Raw genomic sequence first — 26,513 nt, 5'->3', positions numbered from 1 at the left:
CTTATTCAGAATCATCCCAAGATGCTGCTGACAAGGCGACATCTGGCTCACCCCGGCTGCCTGGAAAGGGGGAGGAGGGCACCCTATGAACAATAAGTGAATGAAGGACGCTTTGCTTTGTGGCCCCAGTCAGCAGCTGAAGTGACCATATGTGCAGAAAGGACAATGGGACAAAGAAGTCCACCTTGAGCCCACTAGGTCCTCCCCTGATAGGCGCCTAAGGAAGGCTCAGCAGAGGGGCACCCACAGGCTAGGAAGCTAAGTGATGCCGTTTTCTCAGCGTAGACCCAAGGAGATCTAGGCTCTCAGACAGCGATTTCCTGGATTAACTCATTCACCGATTCAACAAATATTTGGTACCTTCTTGTGTGTGCCAAGCATTGTATTAGATACGGGGGGCACAATAATGAATACAATTTAGTTCCTACTCTTGAGATGCTTGGGATATAGAATGTGTGTGTTTATCTGTAGAGGAAGAAGGCTCTAGATAGGTGCAGTTAAACACGAGTCACCTTACAGCTTTCTGGAACAAGACGGCACATAACACATGCACGCATGTACCTGAATAACAATACACACTGCAATGGGCAGGAGCAGAGTCCGGACAGAGCACATGAAGAGCCTAAGTCTGCCTCAGGGGCTGGGAAAGGCTTCCCAAGGTGACGCGTGAGGTGCTTGGGATCCCAATTCAACCCATAAACATGGATAGAGCATCCGAGGCAGGCAGGCAGGTAGTCGTACTGCTCCCGTTTTCCAGAGTAAAAGTATATAAATGAGATCCAGGGAGATTAACTTTTTCCAGACGACGAAGACCATCAAACGTCAGAGCTGAGACAAGAAGCCAGGTTTCTGGACTCGCACTCCAGTGCTCCTTCCATTGGCCCAAGCTGCCCTCTTCATAAATGCACTGACTGTCCCCAGCTACGGCTAGGCCACCACCCGGGGAGCTGTGCGTGTGGATCCCACCTGCCTGGGTTGGAGTCCCAGCTCCCCCTCTTACAGCTATGCGCTTCTGAGCAGATGACTTAATCCTGCAACTGACCTCTGTCAGGTAGTAGGTGAGATAAGTAGGGGAGAGAGGGCATGGCAAGCTGCAGCACTCTGTTCAACTGTTAGCTGGTACAGTATTAACTGTGTCGGGGCTCATTGCACCTTAAGCAGTGAGGACCCCCATCAAGGGTTGAAAATTTTGACCCCAAAGCCAAGTCTAGCCCATAGGCATGTTCTACCTGTTCCCTGTAGTGTTTTGTTTTTTAAATTAGAATTAGTTGCAACCTGTAGGCATTGGGAGAGTCACACAGAGATCTGGATTTCTGGCTTAATTTGAAAAAAGAGAGAGAGAGAGAGATCTGGCCAGCCTGGGTGTGCTGGAACAGAGGGAAAGCACAGGGCCTCGGGCATGCCTCCGTCTCCCTCCCACCTGCCCACTTCTCTTACTTACGCTACCTGCTTGGGTCCACAGGCGTCTCAGCTGGCCATCCCTGCTGCAAATAATCAAATGCAGACCCCCAAATAAAAAGCAAATTAAAGGCAGGGCTGCTGTGTATAAGGTGAGGCAGGAAGACTGGAGCCCTCCTGTTCACATGCATCCCCTGCCTGCCACCTTCCCAACACCCTACCCCCTCCTCCACCACCACTGCCCTCCCTGAGGCCCCTCTGTGGAAGCCCAGGGCTCTGAGGAATGTGATTTAAAATGCACTCTAAGTGCGGGCATTTTTACAGTGTTCAACTGTGGAAGTCCTCACTGGGATTTATATACTGATCCTTTGACCAGCATAGGAATTAGATCCGCTTATAGGGCAAAGGATTAGGGATGGAGAGGAACTGCCTTTTAGCCAGCTGACAAGCGGTGGCCAGGAGAAAGCATGTGAACCCCTCACCACGATCTAAGGTACGAGAAAGCCCCACCCCATGTAGGCTGCCCTGTCCGTCCCAGGGGAGGACACGACTAGAGAGCTGGTTCTGCCCTTTCAGGAGTGGGAGCGCCGGCTCCTGCGTACCTGGCTCCTGCCACAGCCACGGGGATCAAAGAGTGACTCGGCAGCAGGTCAGGCCCACGAGTGTTTCACATTCCAACAGAAAAAAGGACCATCTGGCTGACCATCCAACTGAGCTCCTGGCAGCATGCTTACCTCATAGGCGTCTGTCAGCTGTCGAAGCCCTCTTTTCAGATAATGGAAGTGCTTCTCCCTCTGCAAAATCAGCCTGGAAAGACAAAGAGCTTGAAAACCTAGTCTCATGCTTCTGCTTCAGCCCCACTAGAGAAAACACGTGTGCACATGCACACACTCTCAGCTTCAGGGCACCCCCCCCCCCCGCCCCGGTCAACAAGTAGATAACCAGCATCTTCTTTAGCTCCCGAGGGCAGCTAAACCAGGCAGAAGAGGCCAGCACCTGACTGTCCCTAAAGCGTCTGAAAAATGTGCTGGCCGACGCTTTGGGTGAGTTCCTCTCCTTCGTAGTAGGTGACTTTGGGCTAAGCAAAAAGCCACAATGAACACACACAGCCAGGCGATGACAAACCATCCAGAAAGCTCCTCCAGGGTCTGTGAACAGACACCTTGTGGCTCCCCATCCTGTGGGTTTAATTCCAATCTGAGCCTCACCACTTCCCTGACTTGGTTAGCCTCTGTCATTCCAGTCATTTCTTCTGGGATTACTTCTCCGAGGTGGGTCGTTTGTACCCTGCCTGCTCCTCAGTTGTGTGTCTGTGACTCCCTCCCTGAAATTCCACCTCCTACGTGCTGACCTACTGCCCTGGCCGCAGGATCTTATTTGTATTCTGCAGCCAGTTGGTCTCCTTGGCACTGATGTCTGTAATTTGGCTGTAAGATGGAATGTGCCGCCCATGGCCACCTGCACAGGCAAGGCCAAGGACAGGGGCTGCACTTCTTGCTGGGTCTCACAGCAGAGGCCTGTGTGATTGTGGGAGGAAGGAAAAAAGAACAGAGTGGCCAGACAGTCCCCGTGCTTAACTAATTCCACAAATTAAAAGAGAACCATTCTCTTTTCTAGGTGATCAGTTCAAAAACAATTTATTGAACTCCCTCTGTATTATGCTCAGAGTAAGATCGTTCACGTAGCCTTTACCTCAAAGAGTCTCCCAGTTCAGTACGGGAAATGAGTTAAAGACACGAGTGGCTACAGTGTGAAAAACAAATTGGTAGGTTTCATAAAGGAAACACAAATAAAATACTTACCAAGATTCTAAAGGGAAGGAGTGGGGGCATCTCATGAAGAAAGGAATGATCAGGAAAGGCTGTGTGGGAGAGGGGGAATATGAGGTGGGTGGCCCTGGTAGAGGGAGAAAATGTTCACAGGTAGAGATGGTGAGTAGGGAGGAGACGGTAGCGAGAAGGAACAGAAACAAAAAGGTTCAGACCAGTGCTGTCCAAAAGAACTTTCCTCGATGATGGAAATGGATCTGTGCTGTCCAGTAGGCAGACACCAGCCATGAGTGGTTACTGAGCATGTGAAATGTGCTAGTGTGACCAAGGAACTAAATTTCAAATTGTATTTAATTTGAATTAATTTCAGTTTAAATAGCTACAGGAGACACATGGCCACTGTATTGTGCAGTGCAGGTATTAAGTGTGCAAAAGGGGTGGGGATCTGGCCTTTCATTCATTAGGAATGAAAGAAGAGTGGTCAAAAAGGCAACTTAAGCCCTTTTATAGGAGTCTGGAATGCCACCTGAGGATTTCCTACTCAATTTAGTAGGCAAAGGTAGACCCTGAAGTTTTTGTTTTTGTTTTCCACTTAAGTTGTGTTGTTGTTATTGTTTTATCGAAGTAGAGCTGACACACAATGTTAACATTAGTTTCAACCTAGTAATTCAACAACAAGTTTATGCATTAAGCTATGCTCACTCAAGCGTAGCTACCACCTATCACCATATGATGCGATTACAATACCATTGACAATATTCCTTTTGCTGAGACTTATTCATTCCAGAACTAGAAGCCTGAATCTCCACTTCCCTTCACCCATTTTGCCTTCCCTCCACCCTTTCCCTCTGCAACCACCAGTTTGTTCTGTGTATTTATGGGTCTGTTTCTGCTTTTTGTCTGTTCATTTGTGTTTTAGATTCCACGTGTAACTGAAATCATATAGTATTTGTCTTTCTCTGTCTGACTTATTTCACTTAGCATAATACTCTCTAGGTCCATCAATGTTGTTGCAAATGGCAAGATCTCATTCTTTTTTTATGGCTAGGTAATATTCCACTGTATGTATCTACACCACATCTTTATCCATTCATCTACTGATGGACACTTAGGTTGCTTCCATATATTGGCTATTATAAATAATGCTGCAATAAACACAGGGGTGCATATGTCTTCCCGAATTAGTGTTTTTGTTTTCTCTGGGGAAATACCCAGTAGTGGAATTACTGAATCATATGGTGATTCTATTTGTAATGTTTTGAGGCACCTCCATACTGTTTTCCACAGCAGCTACGACAGTTTGCATTCCCACCAACAGTGCATGAGGGGTCCTTTTCCCCCACATCCTCACCAACACTTGTTATTTCTTGTCTTTCTGGTTCTAGCTATTCTGGCGGGTGGAAGGTGAAATTCTGAAGGTTGTGAGCTGAGAAAAAAAGTGACCCAAACTACGCTTTAGAAAGATTATCTGGCAGCAGTAGGTATGCAATATGTGTTTACAAACTGGGCCAAGGGAAAACACTAAGTGTGGAGAGAGGGGAGGTGGAAAGACGGGGTAAGGCGGTGCTCACAGTCAACCAGGGCAGAAGTACTTCGAGTACTTAGGGCTCAAATTAGCACGGTGACCCATGGGCAGGTGGGCTGTATGGCACAGGAAGTGTATTGAGGTGATGATGTCAGTCGCACCGCCGGAAACACATGTAAGACTCAGAAGAGGGCTCCAAGTGACATAGACAGACTAGGAGTCATTTATCTGCACGCAGGCGACAGATGAAGCTGCAAGAGTAGAGGACAAAGCAGAGAGAAGAGCTTGAATGCTGGACTGGGGGAAGACCCATCCTTATGGGCTTAGAGGACAAGGAGCCAGAGGAGAGAATTAAAGAACGTCGCGTAAGTGGGAGGAGGATAAAGACAATATCGTGTCACAGGCAAAACAGCAGGAGAGAACTCCATGGAGGTATTTAACTGTCGCAAATGCTGTGGCAAGACTGAGGAAAAAGAGAACAAATGACAAAGTGGCTGGTGACCTTCGAGAGAGTTCAGGGAGCCGTGAGCAGATTCCAGAGCATAAAGGAGAAGAGACGGCCAGACTCGATGTCTCTTTCAAGGAGCTCCGAGGGCCGGGATTCTGAGCACCCACTGTGTGCAGGCTGAGTGTCCCGCAGTGGGGTGGATGCTGACTCCGCTCCCTAGAGCTGCGGCCCAGAGGCGGTCACAGACAAGTCCATGGCAGTGACAGCCTCGGCCAAGAGAGAAGCGTGGTGGCTCTGGGAGCACACGGCAAGGCATGCAGGATCAGAACAAACTTCCCAGAGGACACAGCATTGCGTCAAGGAATGAAGGAGACCGGAAGGACACGAGTTAGCCAGCCAGAAAGGAGGGGATGGGGTGGGTGTTTCAGGAAGGGAACGACGCGGCACATTTGTGTAGGTTTAGTCCAGCCAGAGCATAAGTAGAAGGTAGCGAGCCATGAGAAGTCAGCCTGGTGAGACACACAGGCACCAGATCACGCGGGACTTCTAAATGCATCAGGAGTCACTGTGCCATCAACATCAGATGACCCTTGCAAAGTCTACACTAAGTAAAAGAAGCTGTCACAGAAAGACCACATATTGTATGATTCCACTTACATGAAATGTCCAGAAGAGGCAAATCCACAGAGACAGAAAGTAGCTGAAGTGGGTGCCAGGGGCTGGGTAGGAACGGAGGAAGGGGAGGGTGATGGCTAAGGGGGACAGGGTTTCTCTGTGAGGTGATGAAAATGCTCTAAAATTAACTGTGGTGATGGTTGCATAACTCTGTCCCTATACTAAAAAACACTAAATTGTACACTTTGGGTGAATTGTATGATATCTGAATTGTATCTCAAAGCTGTTACCAAAAAAAAAAAAAAAAGAAAAGACAAGTAAAAAAAAAAATTTGAGGCAGTCGCTGAAGTATTTTAGGCATGGGAAAGACATGGTCAGATCTGCATTTTCTAGATCCCAGGAGCTGCAGCATGCTGAATAGATTGGGGTGGGGATAAGACTAGTGGCAGGAGACCAAACCCACAATCCAAGTGTGTCTGTGACGTGTGTGAGGGAAGAAAGACAACAGACTGGCAGCCTGAGGGGGTTACTGGGGGGAAGGCAGAGGAGAGGTAAAAACTGCTTGAGAGCAAAGACGTTGAAAATACAAGTGCCCAGAGAAAATCCACCAAGGACGGTCCCTAAAGAAGAGGGAAGAAGGAGGGTTGGGGTGGAGAGTTCAGTAGGAGAGATGAGTCTGGCAATAAGGATGGATGCTCCATTCTCAGAGATGGAACTAGTGAGAGAAAGTGTGAAGTTAGACAAACATAGGACTTGGAAGTGGGGAAGAAGGAAGCTCACATGGGACAGCCTGGAGTTTCTCAGGAGGTAAGGGGCAAGACGGGTCACTGGGGTGAGTGTGTTAGAGAATCTACAAGAGATGAGTAAGGGGAGCACAGAGCAGTAGTGAAGGCCCAGCTAAAGCTTGTAGTATAACTTCTGGTGTAGCCACTCAGCAGGCAACGTCACATGACTTTTCTCCTTGGAAATCTTGCTGGGATCCTTCAGCAGAAGCAGGGATAGGGATGCCATGGTAAGGACAGGGAGGAGGGGAAGAGCAGAAAGGCGGAGGCAGGAGCGACCTGAATGAGACCAGGGAACTGGTGACAAATAGCTTGTGAACCACAGCGCAGGCTGAGAAGCTGGGGGCGGCCAGGATGGGAGTGCAGACAAGGAGAACCAGGAGTGTCCACGAGACCATCAGTGAGGGCAGGCTGAGAAACCCAAGCCAGGTGAGGGCAAGTACAGAATCTGGAGGCAGATCGCCTGACTTCTAACTCTGAAAGGACCCATTCACAGTGCAGTTTTCTATAGGTCAATTCTTTCCTATCGAAGAAACAATCAAAGGAATTTGAATATACCAAATACCTTGAGAGGCTAAGCCACAGAGCAGAGAAGGGAGAAACAGAAGAGAACACTAGCCACCTCATTTGGAAATGTGAGGCAAGACAGTGGTTAAGGGGTCCTGTAAATAAGAATTTGTGATCCTAAGTACAATGCTAGGGAAAGGGACCAGGTGAGAAGGTGGGTGCACTTGTTGGAACCACGTGGTCAGTCTGCCTCCCTAGTCCACTGCCTTGTCACTCTGAGGAGAGCTCCTGCCTGGCTTCCACATCTGTGCCCCACACAGAGCAGGCTCTTGACATCTGTTTGTCAAATGAACAGAAGGAAGAATAAAGGAACACACAGTAAGGCCAGTTTCTGACCAACCTAATGAGACTGTTCTCCCTGGATATATGTTCCTTCGATTTAAATGAATGACAAACCTCCAGGGGAGTTCAGGTTCACTTGGAGAGGGCATGGAGAGGGGTGACTGGACTGGCTCAGGGGTCTGCCCCTCCAGCTCTTGCGCGCGTGCTCACGCCCTCCACGCTGAGGAGACCCGCCGGCCGCAGGCTGCCCTCCCCTATGGGACTGAGAATTCTGAGAGAGCCCAATTACGCACCTAAGCAAACCCTGCCTCTTACTGGGAAAACAGAAACAAGAAACTTGGAGAAGAAACCCTTTTCCTTGTCTTCTCCACGCTCCTCTCACTTGATAGGCAAGGGGCTTTTCAGTCACTGCAAAGTGACTGACCTCAGGGGCAAATGCTTTTCTGCCTCGAGGGGGTTAAGAGATCCTGCCTCGGGATACCTGGAGCCTCGCCTGCCCAGAAACAAACACCTAACTGAAGGGGCCTCAGCCACCTTTGCTGCAGCTCTGGCTTGGGCCCTATGGGCAGGCTCCCCCATAGCGTCCTCCTGGATGAACCTCACTCACAGCCAGGCCCTAGCAGCCCTGCCGGGAGGGAACTAAGAAGTTCCTCTAGCTGGTTTCATCTGAAGACCAGCCATAGGCAAGAAAACAGAAATTCTACATAGAGCATTTCCACAAGGGAAACTATTCTCTTTCATTTTTGCTCACTTAATCAAACACACACACACACACACACACACACACACACACACACACACTCTATATGCATATCAGCATTAGGTTATTCTAAAATCTTGCAAAAGGTCTCTTTGTTTATGTAGAGCTGCAAGGACCACAATGCTGACTGAATTTTAACTTCTCCTCTGAGGCTTATGATTCTTTTAAATTGAAGGGACACATATCCAGTTTCTTTTGGTCAGCAGAAACTGTACTAACAGCCTTATTGATACGGACTGAACCGTGTCCCCCGAAATTCATATGTTCAATCCCTAACCCCCAGTGTGACTGTATTTGGAGACAGAGTCTTTAAAGAGTTATTTAAGGTTAAACAAGGTCTGGTGACCCTATAAGAAGAGGAAGAGACACCAGGGAGGAGCATATACAAGAAAGGCCATGTGAGGACACAATGAAAACGCCATCTACAAGCCAAGGAGAGAGACCTCAGGAGAAACCAACCCTGCAAGCACCTTGATCTTGGACTTCCAGCTTCCAAGACTGTGAGAAAATAAATTTCTGTTGTTTCAGCCGCCTAGTCTGTGGTATTTCATTACAGCAGCCCTAACAAACTAATACCCTTACTATTCCTTTATTCTCAATTCACCTCTGTCCAAAAATCTTTTCTGTGTAAGGAGTTAAAATAGAAATTCCCTTTCTTTGCTGAACAATTCAGCCCTACAGCCATGCCATTAGGTGAAGCAGAACAACATAGGCTCTGTGCAGTAGTGGGGCGGGGGGGCGGGGAGTGCAGGGTGTCAGTGCTCGAGTGGATGAGAGGACATCTATGTGGCCGTGCAGAGGGGGATGGGAGATGGGGAGACATAAGAGAAAGGATCAAGTAAGTAAATATGTTAAGGATCCTGGGAGTCCACCTCTACTATCTGAAAAGGAACTTTGAAATATATGTGTACTAGGGGCGCCTGGGTGGCTCAGTCGTTAAGCATCTGCCTTCAGCTCAGGTCGTGATCCCAGGGTCCTGGGATCGAGCCCCGCATCGGGCTCCCTGCTCGGCGGGAAGCCTGCTTCTCCCTCTCCCACTCCCCCTGCTTGTGTTCCTGCTCTCGCTATCTCCCTCTGTCAAATAAATAAATAAAATCTTAAAAATATATATATGTGTGTACCAGGCAGCGATGTAAATTATAAATACAATGTAATTTCCTACTATGACTTGAATCCCTTTGGGTTTCAAGACCCTCTGTGATGTGCCTCTACCTACTTCTCTCCAGCCTCATCTCATGCCCCCACTAAACCCAGTCACACCGCCTTCTTTGTGCTCTGTGCTTTTCAGTCTCGAGACTTTAGCTCATGCTGTTCCCTCCGTCTGGAACACTGCGACCACCTCCTAAACTCCTAAACTCTGACCAACTCCTACTCACCCCCTAGGTCTCAGCCTGAGAGCCACTTTCTCCGAGAGGCCTTCTGCTAGAGACTGAATGCTCGTGTCCCTTCAAAATTCATGTTGAGATCCTAATCCCCAATGTGATGGTATTAGGAAGTGGGGACTTTGGGAGGTGATTAGGTCATGAAGGGATCAGTGACCTTATAAAAGAAGCTCCAGAGAACTCCCTCACCCCTTCTACCATGTGAAGACACAGTGGGAAGATGGCCATTTAGGAACCAGGGAGTGGGCCCTCATCAAACACCGTATCTGCTGGTGCCTTGATCTTGGACTTCCCAGCCTCCAAAACTGTGAGAAATAAATGTTTCTTATTTAAACCACCCAGTTGATGGTAATTTGTGGTAGCAGCCAGAACAGACTAAGATATATTCCCTAACTTCCCAACCTAAATTACATCCTCCCTATTATTCTCTCAGAGCATCCCATTCCCTTCCTTGACACCCATCCCATTGGTAACTATGTATTTGCATCTGTTTGTTTAATGGCTACCTCCCCCATGAGACTAAGAGTCCAGTAGGGGCAGGACCTGGGTTAGCCTTGATCACTCTGTTTCCCAAGAGGAAAATGACATGGGAGTATGTGAGAGTGAGAGAGAGAGAGTTTAGTTTATGCATCTCAGATTTCTTACTAAAGCTAATGTAATAAATGGAAAGGGGTAAATTCCTACATGTGTGGAATAACCACAGGGAAGGGGAAATTAGCTTTCACGGGAAAGCAGGCTACTGACTAACAAAACCGTTAAAATCACGGTCAAAAAGGTCCTTTGGGAGGGACTACCTCACTCCAGGAAAGGATGCAGGTTTCACGGTCTGACAGAGAGAGGGAAATCACTTCTGGAATGGGGAATAATTGTAGAAGGTACTGACATTCAGCTTCAGCCATGAATTTCAGCCAAATCTGGTATTTGGCCGTGGCACTGGAAGGTTCAAGAGGCAAATGCCTCCCTCAGCATCATTCCTGGCATCCCTGGACCTATGCGTGGTCAGTGGTCCTGGGCGTGTGTGTGATACTATCACACTGATCAGCATCATAACCTCAAAAACAAACACGCCATGTCATTTAGATTTATTGCTGGTATCTGCATATTCACTTTAGCTAAAAATGAAGGTTTGTTCCTCCATTATGTCAGACTTTTAAAATTTGACTTCTAAAATGTTAAATATTGAAATCGTGGTAATAATTTTAAATTTTGCTAAATTTTCAGGTTTATTCTTCTATCCTAGAAGTTAGTTCTATGATGGTGATGTTTGGCTTCAGCCTTACATTGATATGTTGATTTCTATCAGCCACTCACTCAGCCTTTCTGCCAAAATGTGTAATATCTCTAATATTAATTAGCATGCTGTGACATAATGAGATGCTTATTAGCATCCTTTAAACACTCACTTTCAATAGGCAACAATGATAAAATGGGAAATGTCAGATTCCTGAAATAAACCCAGAGCCCTGATATATTCTACTTCCAGAAGGATCCAAACCCAAGAGGAACATTGTCTTCCACCCACACCTGACCTAAGACCTACGAATTCAGGGGATTTAATTTTTTTATTGTCCTCTACCACCACTCCCAAAACACCACTTCTTCCTCCCAGACTATGTAAACTCCCATCCTCCCTCACATCTCAGTAAGAATAAAAGAAAGGTCCAAGGGTCTATTCTGATGGTGGGTGAAAAGGAATGTCAAATGATCAAAGGTCCCTTTGGAAACACAGGGAACATGTGCCCACAGAGCCCCAGACAGCAGACAGTGAGTCAGAGCCCAGTCAGGTGAGTCACCGGGGATGCAACTGCTAGGCACAAAGGCCCTCCTAAAGCAATCAGACCCCTCACTACCACCAGGTCCCGCCACGTCTGGAGAAGCCTCGCCTGTACCGGGCAGAGGTGGTGCCCACCCGCCCCCCTCAGCTGTTTGTTGACTGATTTGTAAAAACATTCTGCTTTATCTTTAGCACAACTGGCAGAGTATGACACATTTTTCTATATTTTTATTTTTCCATTTAATATATCTTGGGGATTATTCTAAGATATAAACCATGTTTAAATAAAAACTTGGAAGAAAATAAATATTTTTAAAAGCCTATTTTGTAGAAATGTTATTTAAGTAGAGTTGACATACACTCTTATATTAGTTTCAGCCCCCAAGCTGTTGAAACAAATGGCTTCAGTTCCTAATCTCCAGCTGTGGTTCCTGACGAGCAATAACTCATTTATTGAAGACTGAGCTTTAGGTTAATACAGAGATTTAGTTCAGCAGTTTGGGGAAAGACTCCTCTAGTTAGTTCATATTTTCCCTCTTTCCTTCCCCAGGGAAGAAACATGAAGATGACCTTCCCACCTGCCTTTTCCTTTTTCCAATTGTTTTCTGCCTTGGCAAATCAGAATTTTCAGAAGAAAATTTCTTTTTCAAGGAAATAGTGGCAAAACATAATGGTGGTAAAAAAGACACAAAGTGAACTCAGGCTAGAACCATGTGTGATGTTTCAGTAAATCAGAGCACCCAGAGCCTGACTGGCCTGGGGTTATTCTGTTCAGTCTCCGAAGCACAGGGCTCAGGGCTCAGGCAGGACCTCAGGCCCCCCCTTCCCAGCCAGAGCGAATCAGCCAGCAGCCCAACGGCCCTTTGTCCAGAGGAGTCAAGGCAGAGTGCTGTATCACTAAGATAAAACATGACCACACACAGTTTCGACCTCCTAATCCATTCTGATGGCTGGAAATATGACACAGGATGGTTCTGGAGAAACAACCTGGGACTGGGAGAAACATGCTAATAGAGGGGTGAAATATCCTCATGAAATCCTAGTGTGATACATTATAAACTACAAAATAAAGAGAAAATAAAGGTTCAACTTAAATAATAAGTTTCTGCTTATAGTCCCCTTTATGGAATTTCTGACATCAAATTGCTTAGAAAACTTCAACTTGCTAAGTGCCAAGGAAAATAAAAGGCATTGTATTTTCTTCCTGGATACTTCATCCTTGGGAGCAGCTCCACAGTTACCAACAAGGGCCAGGCTGGGAGAAGCTCAAACTCGTCACCTCTTCCCAGTCACATTACAATATACATCAAAAGAATCCATCCTTTGCCACCCCCTGGATGCTACATCTGTTTCAAAGTGTCATATGACAAAGAAAACCTTGAGAGTTCTAATCTGAACACCAGAGCAGCAGGTCACGACTAAGCAACAGAAACATGAACTTCCTCTCCCCATCTTCAGACCTCAGAGTTCAGGCCTTGAGGGGTCTCCCCATGTACCGGTAACCTGATGGTTCAGTTTGAGGAGAGCATCTCCTCTAAACATCTTTCTAATAGAGGAAGGAGTTGGGGTCATAAGCTTACTAGGTGGCCACAAGGTCAAGAAACCCTTCTCCCAACAGACTTATCCCTTGACGTGAATAGGCTCAAGGAGGAAAGAAGAAAGGCTCTCACAGGAGGTGGTGTCTCCCAGATCCCCCCAAACTCCTAACCACAGCTTACCTTGGTACAAGGTGGTTGAACTTGTAAGAACTGAAGACGTCTTGGATCTTTTCTTCTACTTTTGCCTGGTAAGAATGCAGGAGATGGGAGAGAGAAAACAAATACAGATGAGTCCTCTGTCAACTTTTTCTTCCTGTTGTCACAAATGCCCACTGGCTACAGTTTCTTGGTATGGTTTTGTACTTCGTGGGACTGTAAGACTCGATTCAGGGGCTCTGCAGATGGCAGGCTCAGGACAGACAAAAAAGAGAGAAGGTCCTGTCCATGCTGGCATTACAATCGACTCCTCCAGTAAACTATCCATGTATCCAAACTAATGGCAGTCCTGGAGCTTGGCTCACTGAAACCAGTTACTTAGGGGGCAGACAAGGCATTTTGCTTGAGAGATTTATTCTTGCCTGCTCTATGGAGTTGTTTAGGTGTTCATTTAACTGGCCATTCACAAATACAAAATTAATTCCTGCTAAGGGTCAGACTTCTTAATTGTCAGACTGAACCGTTTAAATACAGATTGAACAGTATTAAAATTCCCTAAGGGATTTACAAGAACATCAATCACTGAAACACCTATGAAATAGCACATCTGGTCATTGGGCCTATGTCACGCATAGGACTCCACAGTCCCATAATACAAAGGATCTCAGAAAGCCAGGTCACAAAAAAATCCAGACCACCTGTTTCCTCTGAAGACCTACCACAACGTGGTCACACAGTTCAGCTTCTGTAAGGAAAGGATACAGCAAGGCAGAAGTGGATTGGTTAACAGGAGACAGGGTTTCTCCTTCACTGGCATCCCTGTTTTGTAGTGAGGTATGTCCTTATTGAGATTTCAAGATACATAATAATGTCCTCTCTGGGAATTTCAAAATGTATTCTTTATTTCTGAATCACCCACTGAGTTAGAGCGTCTAGGGCCCTTGACGTATGTGCAAGAATTATTTGTGATGATGAGGGGAGCAATGATGTGAATCATCCAAAATGGCAGCCAATCTAAAATTCATTTATACTTGGTTTCAGGATATACTTTGGTATTTGCCTCTGAACATGAGTTTGAGGGATAATCTGGCTAAGAATTCATAATACTTCAAAAAACAGACTGAAGTCGCTGTCAGAATCTGACTCAGGAAGAATAAGGAAGTTGTCCCAATTCTTCACAATTCTTTTCCTTTCCAGACTCTCACACAAGACTAACATAAAGCACCAGTCTAAATGGAAGACAGACTGAATTTCTCAGTTACGCCTTCCTCAGCTGTAAGCTGAAAGGGACAGAAAAATATACAAGAAACATACGTCAGTAAGATCATGCAATAAAGATTTGCCTACAATATTCCATTAGAGCTAAGTGAATTGATGAATTCTGAATGAAACAAAATCAAGTGGGAGGAAAACTCACTTCCTTTACCCAAATACAAGCTGATTCAAATCCACACGACTTAATAATATTCCAAGGCTGATGGATGAGCCCATCACCTCCTTAGCATTCTGACACTGAGACCCCTAGAGAGAAAAGGGTCCAGCCAAGAACTCCTTCATGAGACCCACCTTCAGCTCCCCCTCGGACAACATAAGCAGCCAAGTACTAGATGAGGAAAATGGAGTTTTACTGCTAAACTAGGATACCTGACAGACAGAAGGCAGAAAGTGCTTAAAATATTCCCAACACTGTGTCATTTCTCTTCGGATTTCCTAATCACTCTTCTGCAGAATGAATGAGCGATATTCCAATGCAGTTAGTAACGGACTCATGTCTGAAAATCTAAGTTATGAATTCTAATAAATACCTGAGTGTTATAGGTCAGCTGTTCATAAAAATGGACAAATAACAATTCCCTTTATCTTCTCTTAAGAACTGGTATATTTTTCGAATAGATTCATTGAGATATCATTCACACACTAGTCAATTCATCCTTTATTTAAAGTGTATGATTCAACGGCTTTTAGTACATTCAGAGAGTTGTGCATCCCTTACCACTATCAATTTTAGAACATTTTCACTACCCCCAAAAGAAATCCTGCACCCCTTAGCAGTCACCCCCAACCCTCCATCTTCCCCAGCCCCTGTCAACTACTCATCAACTTTCTATCTTCATAGATTTGCCTATTGTGGATATTTCATATAAATGTAATCACACAACATGTGGTCCTTTGTGACTATCTTCTTTCACTTAGCTTAATGTTGTCAAGTTTCATACATGTTGTGGCATGAACCATTATTTCATTTCTTTTTATTGCCAAGTAATATTCCATTTTATGGATATATCACATTTTTTAATCTATTTTTCATCTGTTGATGGGCATTTGGGTTGTCCCCATTTTGGGGCTATTATGAATAAAGTCGCTATGAACATTCTGGTATAAGTTTTTGGATGGACATATGTTTTCATTTCTACTTAAGTATAGGTATACACCTAGGAGAGGAAGTGCTGGACCATATGGTAACTCTACGTTTAACTCTTTAAGGGACTATCAGACTGTTTTCCAAAGCAGTCATAGCATTTTACATTCTCACCAGCAATGTATGAGCATTCTAACTTCTTCACATCCTCACTAACACATGTTACTCTCTGTGGTTCTGATTACATCCATCCTAGTGGGAGTGAAGCAATATTTCATTGTAGTTTTGATCGCAATTCCCTGATGGCTAATGATGTTGAGTATCTTTCTGTGGGCTTATTGGCCATTTGTATATCTTCTTTAGAGAAATGTCTAGTCAGATACTTCTTTTTTTTTTAATTGGGCTGTCTTTTTATTATTGAATTGTAATAACTTCTTATATAGTCTAGATACAAGACCCTTATCCAATACATGATTTACAAAAATTTATTCCCATTCTATGGGGCACCTGGGTGGCTCAGTTGGTTGAGCTACCGACTCCTGGTTTCGACTCAGGTCATTATCTCGGGGTCATGGGATCGGGCCCACGTCAGGCTCCCCACTCAGCAGGGAATCTGGCTTGAGATTCTTTACCTCTGCCCCTCCCCCCACTCTCACTCTCTCTTTGAAAATGGATGTGTGAACCTTTAAAAAAAAAAATTTACTCCCATTCTATGTGTTGTCTTTAGGAACTGGTATATTTTAGAAAAAGATCACCTTAGAGCACACAGAATGGTGTCTAGAGTACAACTTTAAAAATAATACTTAGCAATAAGCCTGCAATTTTTTTGACAAATAGTAATGGATTAATATAGAAATTAAAAAGAACTCATTTGGCGAAGAGAAAATCAAAGTCATCTCCAAAACATGCAACATCCTTTTTTGCCTTCCCTTCTCCCCATATGGCCTGCCAAATGTTATATAAAATCTGAGTAAATTTGTTACTGAGAAGACACAAGCATTCTTTGCTCCGATTTGTGTAGCAGAAGGAAAGGAAAAAAGCTAGTTGTATACAAAGGAGTCACCATACCAACTGTGAGACTGCTATCCTTAGAAAGGCCAGCTTGAACGGCTGACCCTTGGCTGGTGTCTAGAAACCTGAATTTGGGGAGGGTCCCCACCATTCCAAGAACTGATGTGTGGCTCACTGGGCTGAAACTGCATAAAGAACCTTGTTTATGCTGAACAGCTTTTTTTCTGGGAGTCTGGAATTTTGAGACATGCTAGGCAGAAGGTGCATATGTGACCAACCCCAGTAAAAACCATGAGCACCAAGTCTCTAAGGAGCATCTCTGGTAGACAACACTTTGCATGTGTTATCACAATTTGATGTCTGAGAAATTAAGTATGTCCTATGTGATTCCACTGGGAGAGGACTCTTGGAAGCTTGCGTCTGATTTCCGCCAGACTATACTATGAGCCTTTCACTTGCTGATTTTGCTTTGTAGCCTCTTACTGTAATAAATCATAACCATGAGTACAACTGTATGCTGAGTTCTCTGAATCCCTGTAATGAATCAACTAGAGGTGGTCTTGGGGACCTCTAATACATTAGTAGACTTAGAAATTTAACCTTTGGGATAGAATTAAGAGAAACAGTCATAACAACTGCTTAATATCTATAGGCAAGATCTATAGCTAAATTCCTTTTTATAAATTTATCCAAATCCTCACTTTAAATAAAAGAGAACTGACATTAAGTATTAAAAAAACAAAGTTACCTCAGTCAGGAAAACTCTGAACACTATATAGCTCTCAAATCAGAATTTTTTTAAAAAATCAGCTTCAATACTGCATAGGGATGCTAAACCATGCCCACTTTCCCTGAGCTCTCATTTTATCTTGGATTTCCATGCTTCCTTTCCATCCCAAAGGAACGGACTATTATATTCTAGTCAATCTCTCCTTTCAGCATGAGAACCCCAATAGGCAAAAGGCAGTCATCAACCGGGTACAATACAAAGGCTGATTAACAGCCCCATAACAACAGATAATTTTCTTTTGTATAAATACCAAAGGGTCCATAGGTTCATTTCCCTTGGGTACAGGGCACACAGCTCATGACCATGTTAATGAAAGTGATATGACTCTTTTGGGAGGAAGATGACAGCCTAAAGCATCTGATCTGTTTCAGAAACATTGCTATATGAAATGTTATAAGAAAGGCAACCAGGATCAGTCATCAGAAGATTTAGTCCCAAGGAATTAGCTCTTCAAAATTCTTAAATAGCCTGGAAAAAAAAAGTAACTTTGACTAGTTCAAAACACACACACACACACACACACACACACACACACACAAAGAGATAGAAAGATTCTTGGGACAATTGGGGAAAACAAAAAATTTAAAATGGAATATTAGATGATATTATAAAATTATTTATTTTCTTAGGTGTGATGCTATTGTCCTTAACGTAGAAGAATGTTATTCTTTAGACATGCATGCTTATTATCTTATTGTCAAAGATTCAGAAAAAAATATTAGTCATATACATATATACACATGTGTACACACACACACACATACAGAAAAAATTATATCCTGGCTAGATGATCCATTGGCTTATCTCCTTTTTTGCCCTTAACTAGGCTGTTTCACACTCTGTAGATGTAGAAGTTAATTTGTAGAAAACTGATAGTTATGCAAATAATTTCTACCCATAGATATGAATATGATATCTGGTAAAATGCAATTAATGATCACTGTATGTATACCGACCAGTTTTGCATGCATTTGTAAATTCACCTGAGCACTCCTTACCAGACTGTGAATGTGTGGCACTTTGAGTTCTCCTCTGAATTAGTTATCATATCCTATCAGTTCCATGAGTTAAATAAAATCTTTGATGTGTTCATTTTATATTTGTATGAGTCTTGATTTTATCCTCTTGTAAAATTTATCCTTTAACAGTTTATATTTATACAAAGGATAAAGATTAGGTGAAAGGTAAACAGATGCTGTCTATTGTTCGGTATATTTGAAATTTTTTTTTTTTTATATTTGAAATTTTTTTATAATAAAATGTTGGAGGGAATTATTAAGAAATCAAATCAAAACAAAACACTTAATACCAAAATTTCACCATGACTACTGTATCTAGGCATAAGAAAGATTTCTGAAAAGTCAAATCATTTGCAGACACACATACAATGCATCCATATCCCAACTAAGCCTTGACTTTTGTACTTCTGTGGCCATGTTTGCATCACCCAATTTTAGCAAGAATCCTACCAAATTGGCTCAGCTAGAATCCCCCATCCTTAGTATCTGATCATCCTCAGTATCTGACTGGGTTCCTCATCCTCCATCGTCCCCCAGTGATGTCTGCTCACACTGGCCTGCCTTTAGGAGGAAGCTTGTTAAATTGGCTTAGCCAGAATTCCTCCTTTCCTCTGACCCTTCCTCTTAGTAAGTTTCCATCCAACAATCCCTCCACCTTGCTCCTTGGCTATGAATTCTCACTTTCCCTTGTCATATTCAGAGTTGAGCCCAATCTCTCTCCCCTACTGCAATCATCACTGTAGTAATAAAGTCTTGAATAGAGACTTCCTTTAACAAATATCACAAATAACTTCTTCCTTAACAATACCACCCACAACCACTGGCAGAGTGGCTAAAGTTGAAAAAACCAACAACACCAAATGTTGGCGAGGATGTAGAGCAACCAGAACTCTTAATATACAATGCAAGTAAAGGTATAAAATGTACAACCACTCTGGAAAGGATAGCAGTTTCTTACAAAACTCAGCATACACCCACCCTATGATCCAACAATTCCGCTTTTAGGTCTTCGCTCAACAGAAATGAAAACATATGCTCATAAAAAGACTTCTACAAGAATGTAGCATTTACAGCCGTTAATATCCAAAACCTAGAAATAGCTCAGTTGTCCATCAAGAGGAGAAGGAATTAAAAAAATCAACAACAGTGTTAAAAAGAAAACCACAGGCCCATAATAAAGTCACTTATGCTAGGTCACCAGACTGGAACTTAATACCTAACCCTAAGTGCATTTTCAACCTCCCCCGGGGAATGTAATCTTAATCAGTCAAGAATTTTCTGGTCAGTGCCAATAAGGTAACCTGTCCCATGGGCCCTCTCTATGGACGTGACCATGGGAAGGGGGAACTCACCCAAAATAAACCTTTTCTTCTATGTGCCTTTAAAAACCTTTCCCTTTCTGTAGCCCTTTGGAGTTCCTTTCTACTTGCTAGATGGGATGCTGCCTGATTAATGAATTGTTTAATAAAGCCAATTAGATCTTCAAATTTATTCAGTTGAATTTTGGTCTTTAACAGATTAGGTGGCAGCACTGCGATCCAAAGCAAACTTGTGGTGGCATCTGGAGACAACAAGAAACAGATGTGGTGCCCTGCAAACCCCTCTGAGTTCACGGTCTTTCTCGCCATTTCTGAGGGCCACCGGTGAGCTCCTCTCGGTGGAGCTCCCCATCTGACTGGCTTTCCAGTCTAGGGTTACTGGTCGGTCTAGCCCCAGTCCTTAGCTCTTGGTTGAATCTACAATTCCACGTTGGAATCCCTTCCCCAGTTCCAGTCCACAGTCCCCATTAACGGAGTCTGCCGGTTTAACCCACACTGGAAATTGCTGGTGGTGCACTCAGGGCCTTCTATTAGCCAATCTGAAGTAACTTCTAAACACCAGCCCTCGGTTCTGTCTTCAGATTCCATGCTGGGAACTGCAGCTGCAGTTCTCCATTTGTTTGGAATCAATCCACAGTCCCCCTTCTTTGAGGTCTGCTGGTTCAATCTTTTCCCCAATCCCTAATTCTTTGGTTCCTGCTGGTGTCTACATTTCCATTTCCTCAACATTGTTGGCTTCTGTTAATGTGCACACGAGGTAAAGGCTTAACTAAAAGAAAAATAATAAATTAATAGCAATAGAATGGCATCCTTAAAATCCAAAGAATTAAGTGCTCATCTTCTGGCACATCTGCTTATTTTATACCTAAGAACTATGGTCCCAGAAGCTATAAATGTCTACGAGCCTGTAAAAGAATCATTAGTAGATTAAATGTAAGGCAAGGATTTCCCTTAAAAAAAAAAAAAAAAAAAACCCTTAGGAAAAAACAAGTCACCTTATAAGCAGTCCTTACAATGTACCTCTTCCTATACGGAGTTCTTTCAATCCTTTCTTTTAAATACAAAATACCAGTTGGGGTTGACATAATCAGCCTAAAACAAACTCAGTCAAGGTTTGTTTTGGCTGCTTATAGAGGTAAGTTGATGGAACCAAGGAAAGATGACAAATTAAGCACAGATTTAGCAATTATTCCTGAGTATATGAACTCACACTTCTACAGGTTAAGTTGCCATTGTAAACCCTTTTAAAGATCACTTAAAAAAGTAAATAGTAGTTAAGTTGTGGTGATCACAGATATACACCAACTGGACATGTTGTAAAAGGATCCTAATGTTACACAAGTGGGTACCTATAACTTGGGATGAAATATTCTTACCCATATTGAAAAGGGATTTATCTCAAAAAATGAAAATGTGATCTGGAAAAATACATTGGTTGACCCAAAATGTGGCTCCAGCGAGATAAAAATACTAAGGTCAAAGTTGTACGTGAAGATTTTGGAGAAAATTTTTTTATAAATAAAGAGGAAAAACAATATTTCTAAATTAGTGTGATTTTACGAAGTGTGTGATTCTAAACAGGTACATGCACCTAAATTTAAAATGTAAATTTTGTAAGTAGGGATTTGATTTGTTCACCTATGTACTTAAAAGTATATGTATTTTCGGGGCGCCTGGGTGGCTCAGTCGTTAAGCGTCTGCCTTCGGCTCAGGTCATGGTCCCAGAGTCCTGGGATCGAACCCCGCATTGGGCTCCCTGCTCCGCGGGAAGCCTGCTTCTCCCTCTCGCACTCCCCCTGCTTGTGTTCCCTCTCTCGCTGTGTCTCTGTCAAATAAATCTTTAAAAATAAAAAAAAAACAGGGTTTAAAAAAAAAGTATATGTATTTTCAAGTTGACCAAAAAACATTTTTTTTTACTTTTTAATAGGGAAATTGGGGGAAATTTGATATTTGGAATTGTCTTAGAGTTGAGCAACATGATACATGCTGAATTTCAATAAAGCAAAACTGATTGACCATAGCTAGCCTGTTGACCACGTAACCAAGCAGAGCTCTGGTCTCTTTTACCAGAAGCGCAAAAAAACTAGTAAGTTTGATCATATTTAGTGACTTGTTTCACCTCCATTTAATAATCTTTCAGAGATTATAACTTGAAACAAGTCAACCGCAGGCGTCCAGGATTCATTCCTGGACCCCTGATGTTCCCTCCGTCAGGAGCTGCAGTGGCACTTGAAGACAGCTCCTCAGCCTGTCTCCATCCCGCTCCCCCCTCCCACCCCCAATCCCACTGGCTTCACCCGCCCAGCTGACCTAATTTCCTACCACAGCCCACGGGCCTCCTCCATGCCCAGTAGGGTGGAGTCTTCCCTCCTAACAGCTCCTCTGACTGGAACGGCTACCCCCCAACTCCATCCTTTATAACCCGACACTCTCCATGAAGTTGTCCTGACCACCTCAGTCCACAACATATGGCTTCTGCTCCCCCAAACCCTTGAGCAATGCAGTCATAATTTAGCACTTCCATGCTTTTGTAAATTATTCTGTGGTTGCTTCAGGCATGTTCTTTTTTCTCTCTAAGAGAAAAGAATTTTGAGGGCAGGAACTAAGACTGATAATCCTTCCAGATACTCCCCACAGTTGACTGTCACTTGACTGAATGCTGTCTAATGACCTCATGCCATTTCAAGTGGAGGATGCTTTTGCCCCTGTTTCTAAGGGCAAACTAAAAGAAAAACAGGAGGAGTACCTTCTGTAAACAACTGTTTTTGGCAAACCTGCTGCTTCTGAGACTGTGCCGGTATTAACCTACTGGCCTGAATCAAAGCGCATTTGCAAAGGGGTGAGTGCAGATAGCACAAAAAAGGAAGACAACCACATCTTGTTTTCTAGAGTTGTAAAAGGTTCTCCATGCACCAACCCATCAGGGAAACAGCTTGTCAAGGCAGAAATCTTTACAAATACCCAGAACCTGACCACTGCTCGTCACCTCCACCATCACAGCCCTGAGCTACGCTGCCATCATCCATCACCTGGAGTACTTACTGCAAAGGCCTCCTAACGGGTCCCCCTGCACCCCTCCTCACCTCCTCACAATCCCAACACTCATCTACACGGGCCTGTTAAAATGCTAGTCAGATTGGGTCCAAACTCTCGGATCATGGATCAGTCTGACTCCTGGCAGGAAACAGATGGCACATTCAAAGTGGGGGATTTGAGGAGGGTTTCTAAAGGAACTAGTTACAGTGGTGTGGGCAGGTGCAGGGAAACCACAAGAGAGAGTACAGAACTCTAGGGCAGGCAACACAGGGGTACTCAATCTCCTCCTACGCCTGAAAAGTGTGAAGAGAAGGAGTGGAGAGGGTGCCAGAGAACTCCAGTGAAAGGCACCTGAGAAGACTTGTGACCTCAAGTCTAGAGACCCTCCAGACCATGCAATCTGTCAGGAAAGGAGTAAACGTGCTGATCTCATTCTCCCTCTCTCTCATCCCCTATCAGTACACCCCATGGCCAAATACACCTAGAAGCCATAAGGCAAGGGAGCCTGTCCACACAGGTCCGCCTCTCGCGGTGCACCTGCAGAGCAGGCTGGAAAAGGGTACTGTGGATCTGGGGAGGTAAAAAGAAGCTATCCAGCCAAATGGCTCCCCATCTCAACAGGGCGACTGAAAGTATACTTAAAATGGTCTGTAAGGCCCTACATGATGCGACCTCATCTCCTATTCTCCTGTTTACTAACCTCTCTCCTCACAGTGCCCCTTCACTCACCAGGCACTAAGGAGGCCTCAGGTCCTTTACACTTGCTGCTTTCTCTGCCCAAAATGCTTCTCCCCCAGACACACACATGGCTTGTTCCCTCACTTACTTCACGTCTCAGCTCAAGCGGCAGGCATATCATCAGACGTTTTCCCTTACCACCTGATATAAAAACCTTTCCTGCTCCCACCACACCCATTCCTGGCATACTTAATCTCTCTTATCCTGTTTCTTTTTCTCCACAGCACTTCTCATTAAATTTAGACAGACAGATGGATATTTACATAGATAGATAGACAGACAGACAGTTTTTTTTTTCCTTTTTTGTTGACTGTCTCCCTGGCCTAGAAGAAAAGTTTCATAAAGGCACCAACTTGGCCTCTTTTGCTTATTGCCTGATGTCCAGTGCCTTGAACAGAGCCTGGCACATAGAAAACACTCAAGTATTTGTTGAACAAATAAAAATGTGAATGAATAGAACAGAAGAATCCATAGCTAAGGGCTCTTTACACTGTTTATAGGTTTAATTCCTATTATCAAATTGTTGCTTAACAAATAAAGTTTCCTGATAATCAGACAGGAAACAGGAGATAAGCATTTGTTCTTATTGGCAATGGCACAAAATTAAACCCTGTCAGTAAATCCCTATGAATAAATGGACAGAACCAAAAGAATAACTAGTATCTTCTGTAGACAACTTCTCCTAACAAGGTTGGTATTTCTTATGAATATATATCCTTATTAACTTACCCACCTAGTACCTCTAAGCCTCAGTTTTCTCGTCTGTGAAATGGAAAAGGATTGAGTGATACAATGTATAGAGCATTTAGCACAGAACTGGGACTCAGTAAATGGACACCACTATGATTATTAGTAGTGTTGACAATGAGGTAACCATCTGTATGAGATACTACATCATCTTCCTACTCTCTGGAACTGTTTATCCCAGACTTTTAAAATGTGAACTGGAAGAATGACATGGAAAAGACAAACAAGATGCTTTACTATCTATCTACATAGTTGGGTCTACATTTGAAAGACACCCCATAATAACAATGTTCCATATCAGCGCCTAGCCTTGGCCTTGGCTGACCTTCTGGCAGCCCAGAATCTTGTTGCCTCCATTTTTGCATCACTTATTATGCCTAGACATTTAAAATATAAGTGCTAGTATTTCCTGGCAGGAACTAAGCAGGGGCATTCGACTGAAAAAATAAAGTACTACAGGAAAAAGAGAGCAGATCAGCAAAACTCCTGATAATGTTCCTGTTTTTGGCTTGCCCCTTTAACCATGGAAGTCTCTGTCCTGGTCTCTAAATTAACAGACCAGCTTCTGATCCCCTTTTCTCCACTAGTATTCTGTCCATATCCTTATCTGCTGGGTCAGTTAATTACATAAAAAGTGACCCAGTAGTCTTATGTCACATAAAAAGGAAAAGGCTTCACCTGAATAAACTCTACAGTCCGTCACTTAGGAATACTACAAAGATCCTGTAGGTTTTTCATTGATGGGAGATTTCTTTGCAATCTTCTGCAAAAGACTTCTGTAGAAAGACACAGTGGTGGGCTAACTAAGCTGGGGAGCTAGATTCAAAAGGTAAGGGCTAAAACCCATGTAGCATAAATCTCCAGTTATAATATTCTTTCTGCTACTATGTGTATAACTGTGTATTCAAGTCTTTGTTTTTTGTTATAAATTTATAATTATATTCATAGTCATAAATATAAAATATGATAACTATCACTACTAATTTTGCCTAAATGCAGGCTTCCAAGTTCAGGTATGAAAGTCAAAGTAAGTCCCTCCAATGTTAAGCCTGGGAACTGATCTTACTAAGAGATCTTATTTTATTTGTTAGCACTAAAGCCTGATGCTTATTTGTTAGTACTAAAAAGAATCATCTCAACCACTTCTAGTGACAGATGGGCAAACATTTCCACAATAACTTGGGAACAATTCCAAATGGAGAATGAAAAGAAAAACAAAACTAGAGTTCACTACTCATTCCTCAAGCACTTTTCAAAGTGATAGGTTCGAGGCCTCAGTGAATGAAGGATAAGTCGTCTAAAAATGTATAATTTTATTATAGCGCTTTCCAGACAGTATTGCTTTCCTCAACTTGGCTGTGCCATGCTCTTAGTCAGAAACTGGCTTATTTCTTTGTATTTCCAGCGTTTAACATTGCGTCCAATACTTTGCTGGTGCTCAAATGATTGAATGACTACTAAAATGCCCACCCACGAGGCAGGCCCTACACCTAGCACTGCAGGTCAGAAATTAAACAGATCCTGGAATGGCATGAACGCAGTCTGGCCGCTTCTCTTCCCCTCTATGTCCCAAACTACGAGCAGGGTGAGGAAAGTGCACTATCCATCTGAAAACCTCCCGATGTCCCGGCAGAATGAAACGGGCTGTCTGACCCGCCCAGGCTGCTTCAGTCCTCCAGGCACAGAACACGATTCTCTCCGCTTCCTTAGGCAGAGAGGACCCGGGTACTGTCCTTCCCTCCAAACCCAGCCCTGACAACGACCTCTCCCCAACCTGGCCCCACAAACGCTCCATTCCCCAACACAACCAAGCCTGGGCGCCCAGAGCTTCCGAGAGGGAAGGCGCCGCGGTGCACTGTGGGAGTAGTAGTTCCCCGGTGAGTTCCGCACGCCTACGGCCCTGCGGACGGAACTCCCGCTCCCAGAAGCCCCCGCGTGGGCGCCTCGCTCAGTCCGGCCACCTCACCTGTTCTATGGACGTAACTGTTTCCACCGAGTCGTCCTGCAACCGCTCTCGCGCGTGCTCGGGCCTCAGACTGTACAGCGGCTCTGACCAGACAGGGGAGGAAGATGGAGGGCAATAGTAGGTGAAGGAACTCGGAGAAGCCATGATCAGGAGAGCAGCAGGCGGTGTATAGGACGCCCTTCGTCAAACAACAACGCGCATTGAAACTCAAGCGGGCTAAGTAGCTACGGAGAGCGGGTAGAGTCAAAAAGACTTTGAACGCGAATCTCTCTCCACCCACCTACACATCTTCAGGGAGCGAGTTACTAGGATGCTGCCGCCCCCCATTGGGCAGAGGAGCTGCTGCAGGAGGCTCGGCTTCCTGGCGCGCAAGGAAGGAAGGAAGGAAGGATGTGTCTATCCATCTGGATTTCATTTCAGAGAGATGGTGTAGGACGCCTCGGTCCGTTATGCAAATTAACGCACGCACGCACACTTCAACGTTGTGCTAATTGTCACCTAATTGTAATGGCAGTAGTTCGCAGTTTCGGGT

General features: G+C 44.1%; 1 protein-coding gene across 1 annotated transcript in view; it reads right to left on the bottom strand.

The window, feature by feature from the left end:
* The window catches only part of FNTB (farnesyltransferase, CAAX box, beta), a 61,980-nt gene extending 35,764 nt beyond the window's left edge, over positions 1–26,216 (bottom strand). The window contains exons 1-3 of the mRNA XM_032405306.1: positions 25,982–26,216; positions 13,021–13,085; positions 2,133–2,205 (exon numbers count right to left, since the gene is read on the bottom strand). Coding sequence (XP_032261197.1) covers positions 2,133–2,205; positions 13,021–13,085; positions 25,982–26,125 — 282 coding nt within the window. The 5' untranslated portion in view covers positions 26,126–26,216. The remainder of the gene's footprint in view (positions 1–2,132; positions 2,206–13,020; positions 13,086–25,981) is intronic.
* Positions 26,217–26,513: the final 297 nt, after the last annotated feature.

Source organism: Phoca vitulina, unplaced genomic scaffold, assembly GCF_004348235.1.
Source record: "Phoca vitulina isolate PV1807 unplaced genomic scaffold, GSC_HSeal_1.0 scaffold7, whole genome shotgun sequence".
NCBI classification, from domain to species: domain Eukaryota; kingdom Metazoa; phylum Chordata; class Mammalia; order Carnivora; family Phocidae; genus Phoca; species Phoca vitulina.
This window is presented reverse-complemented; position numbering and strand designations above follow the sequence as displayed.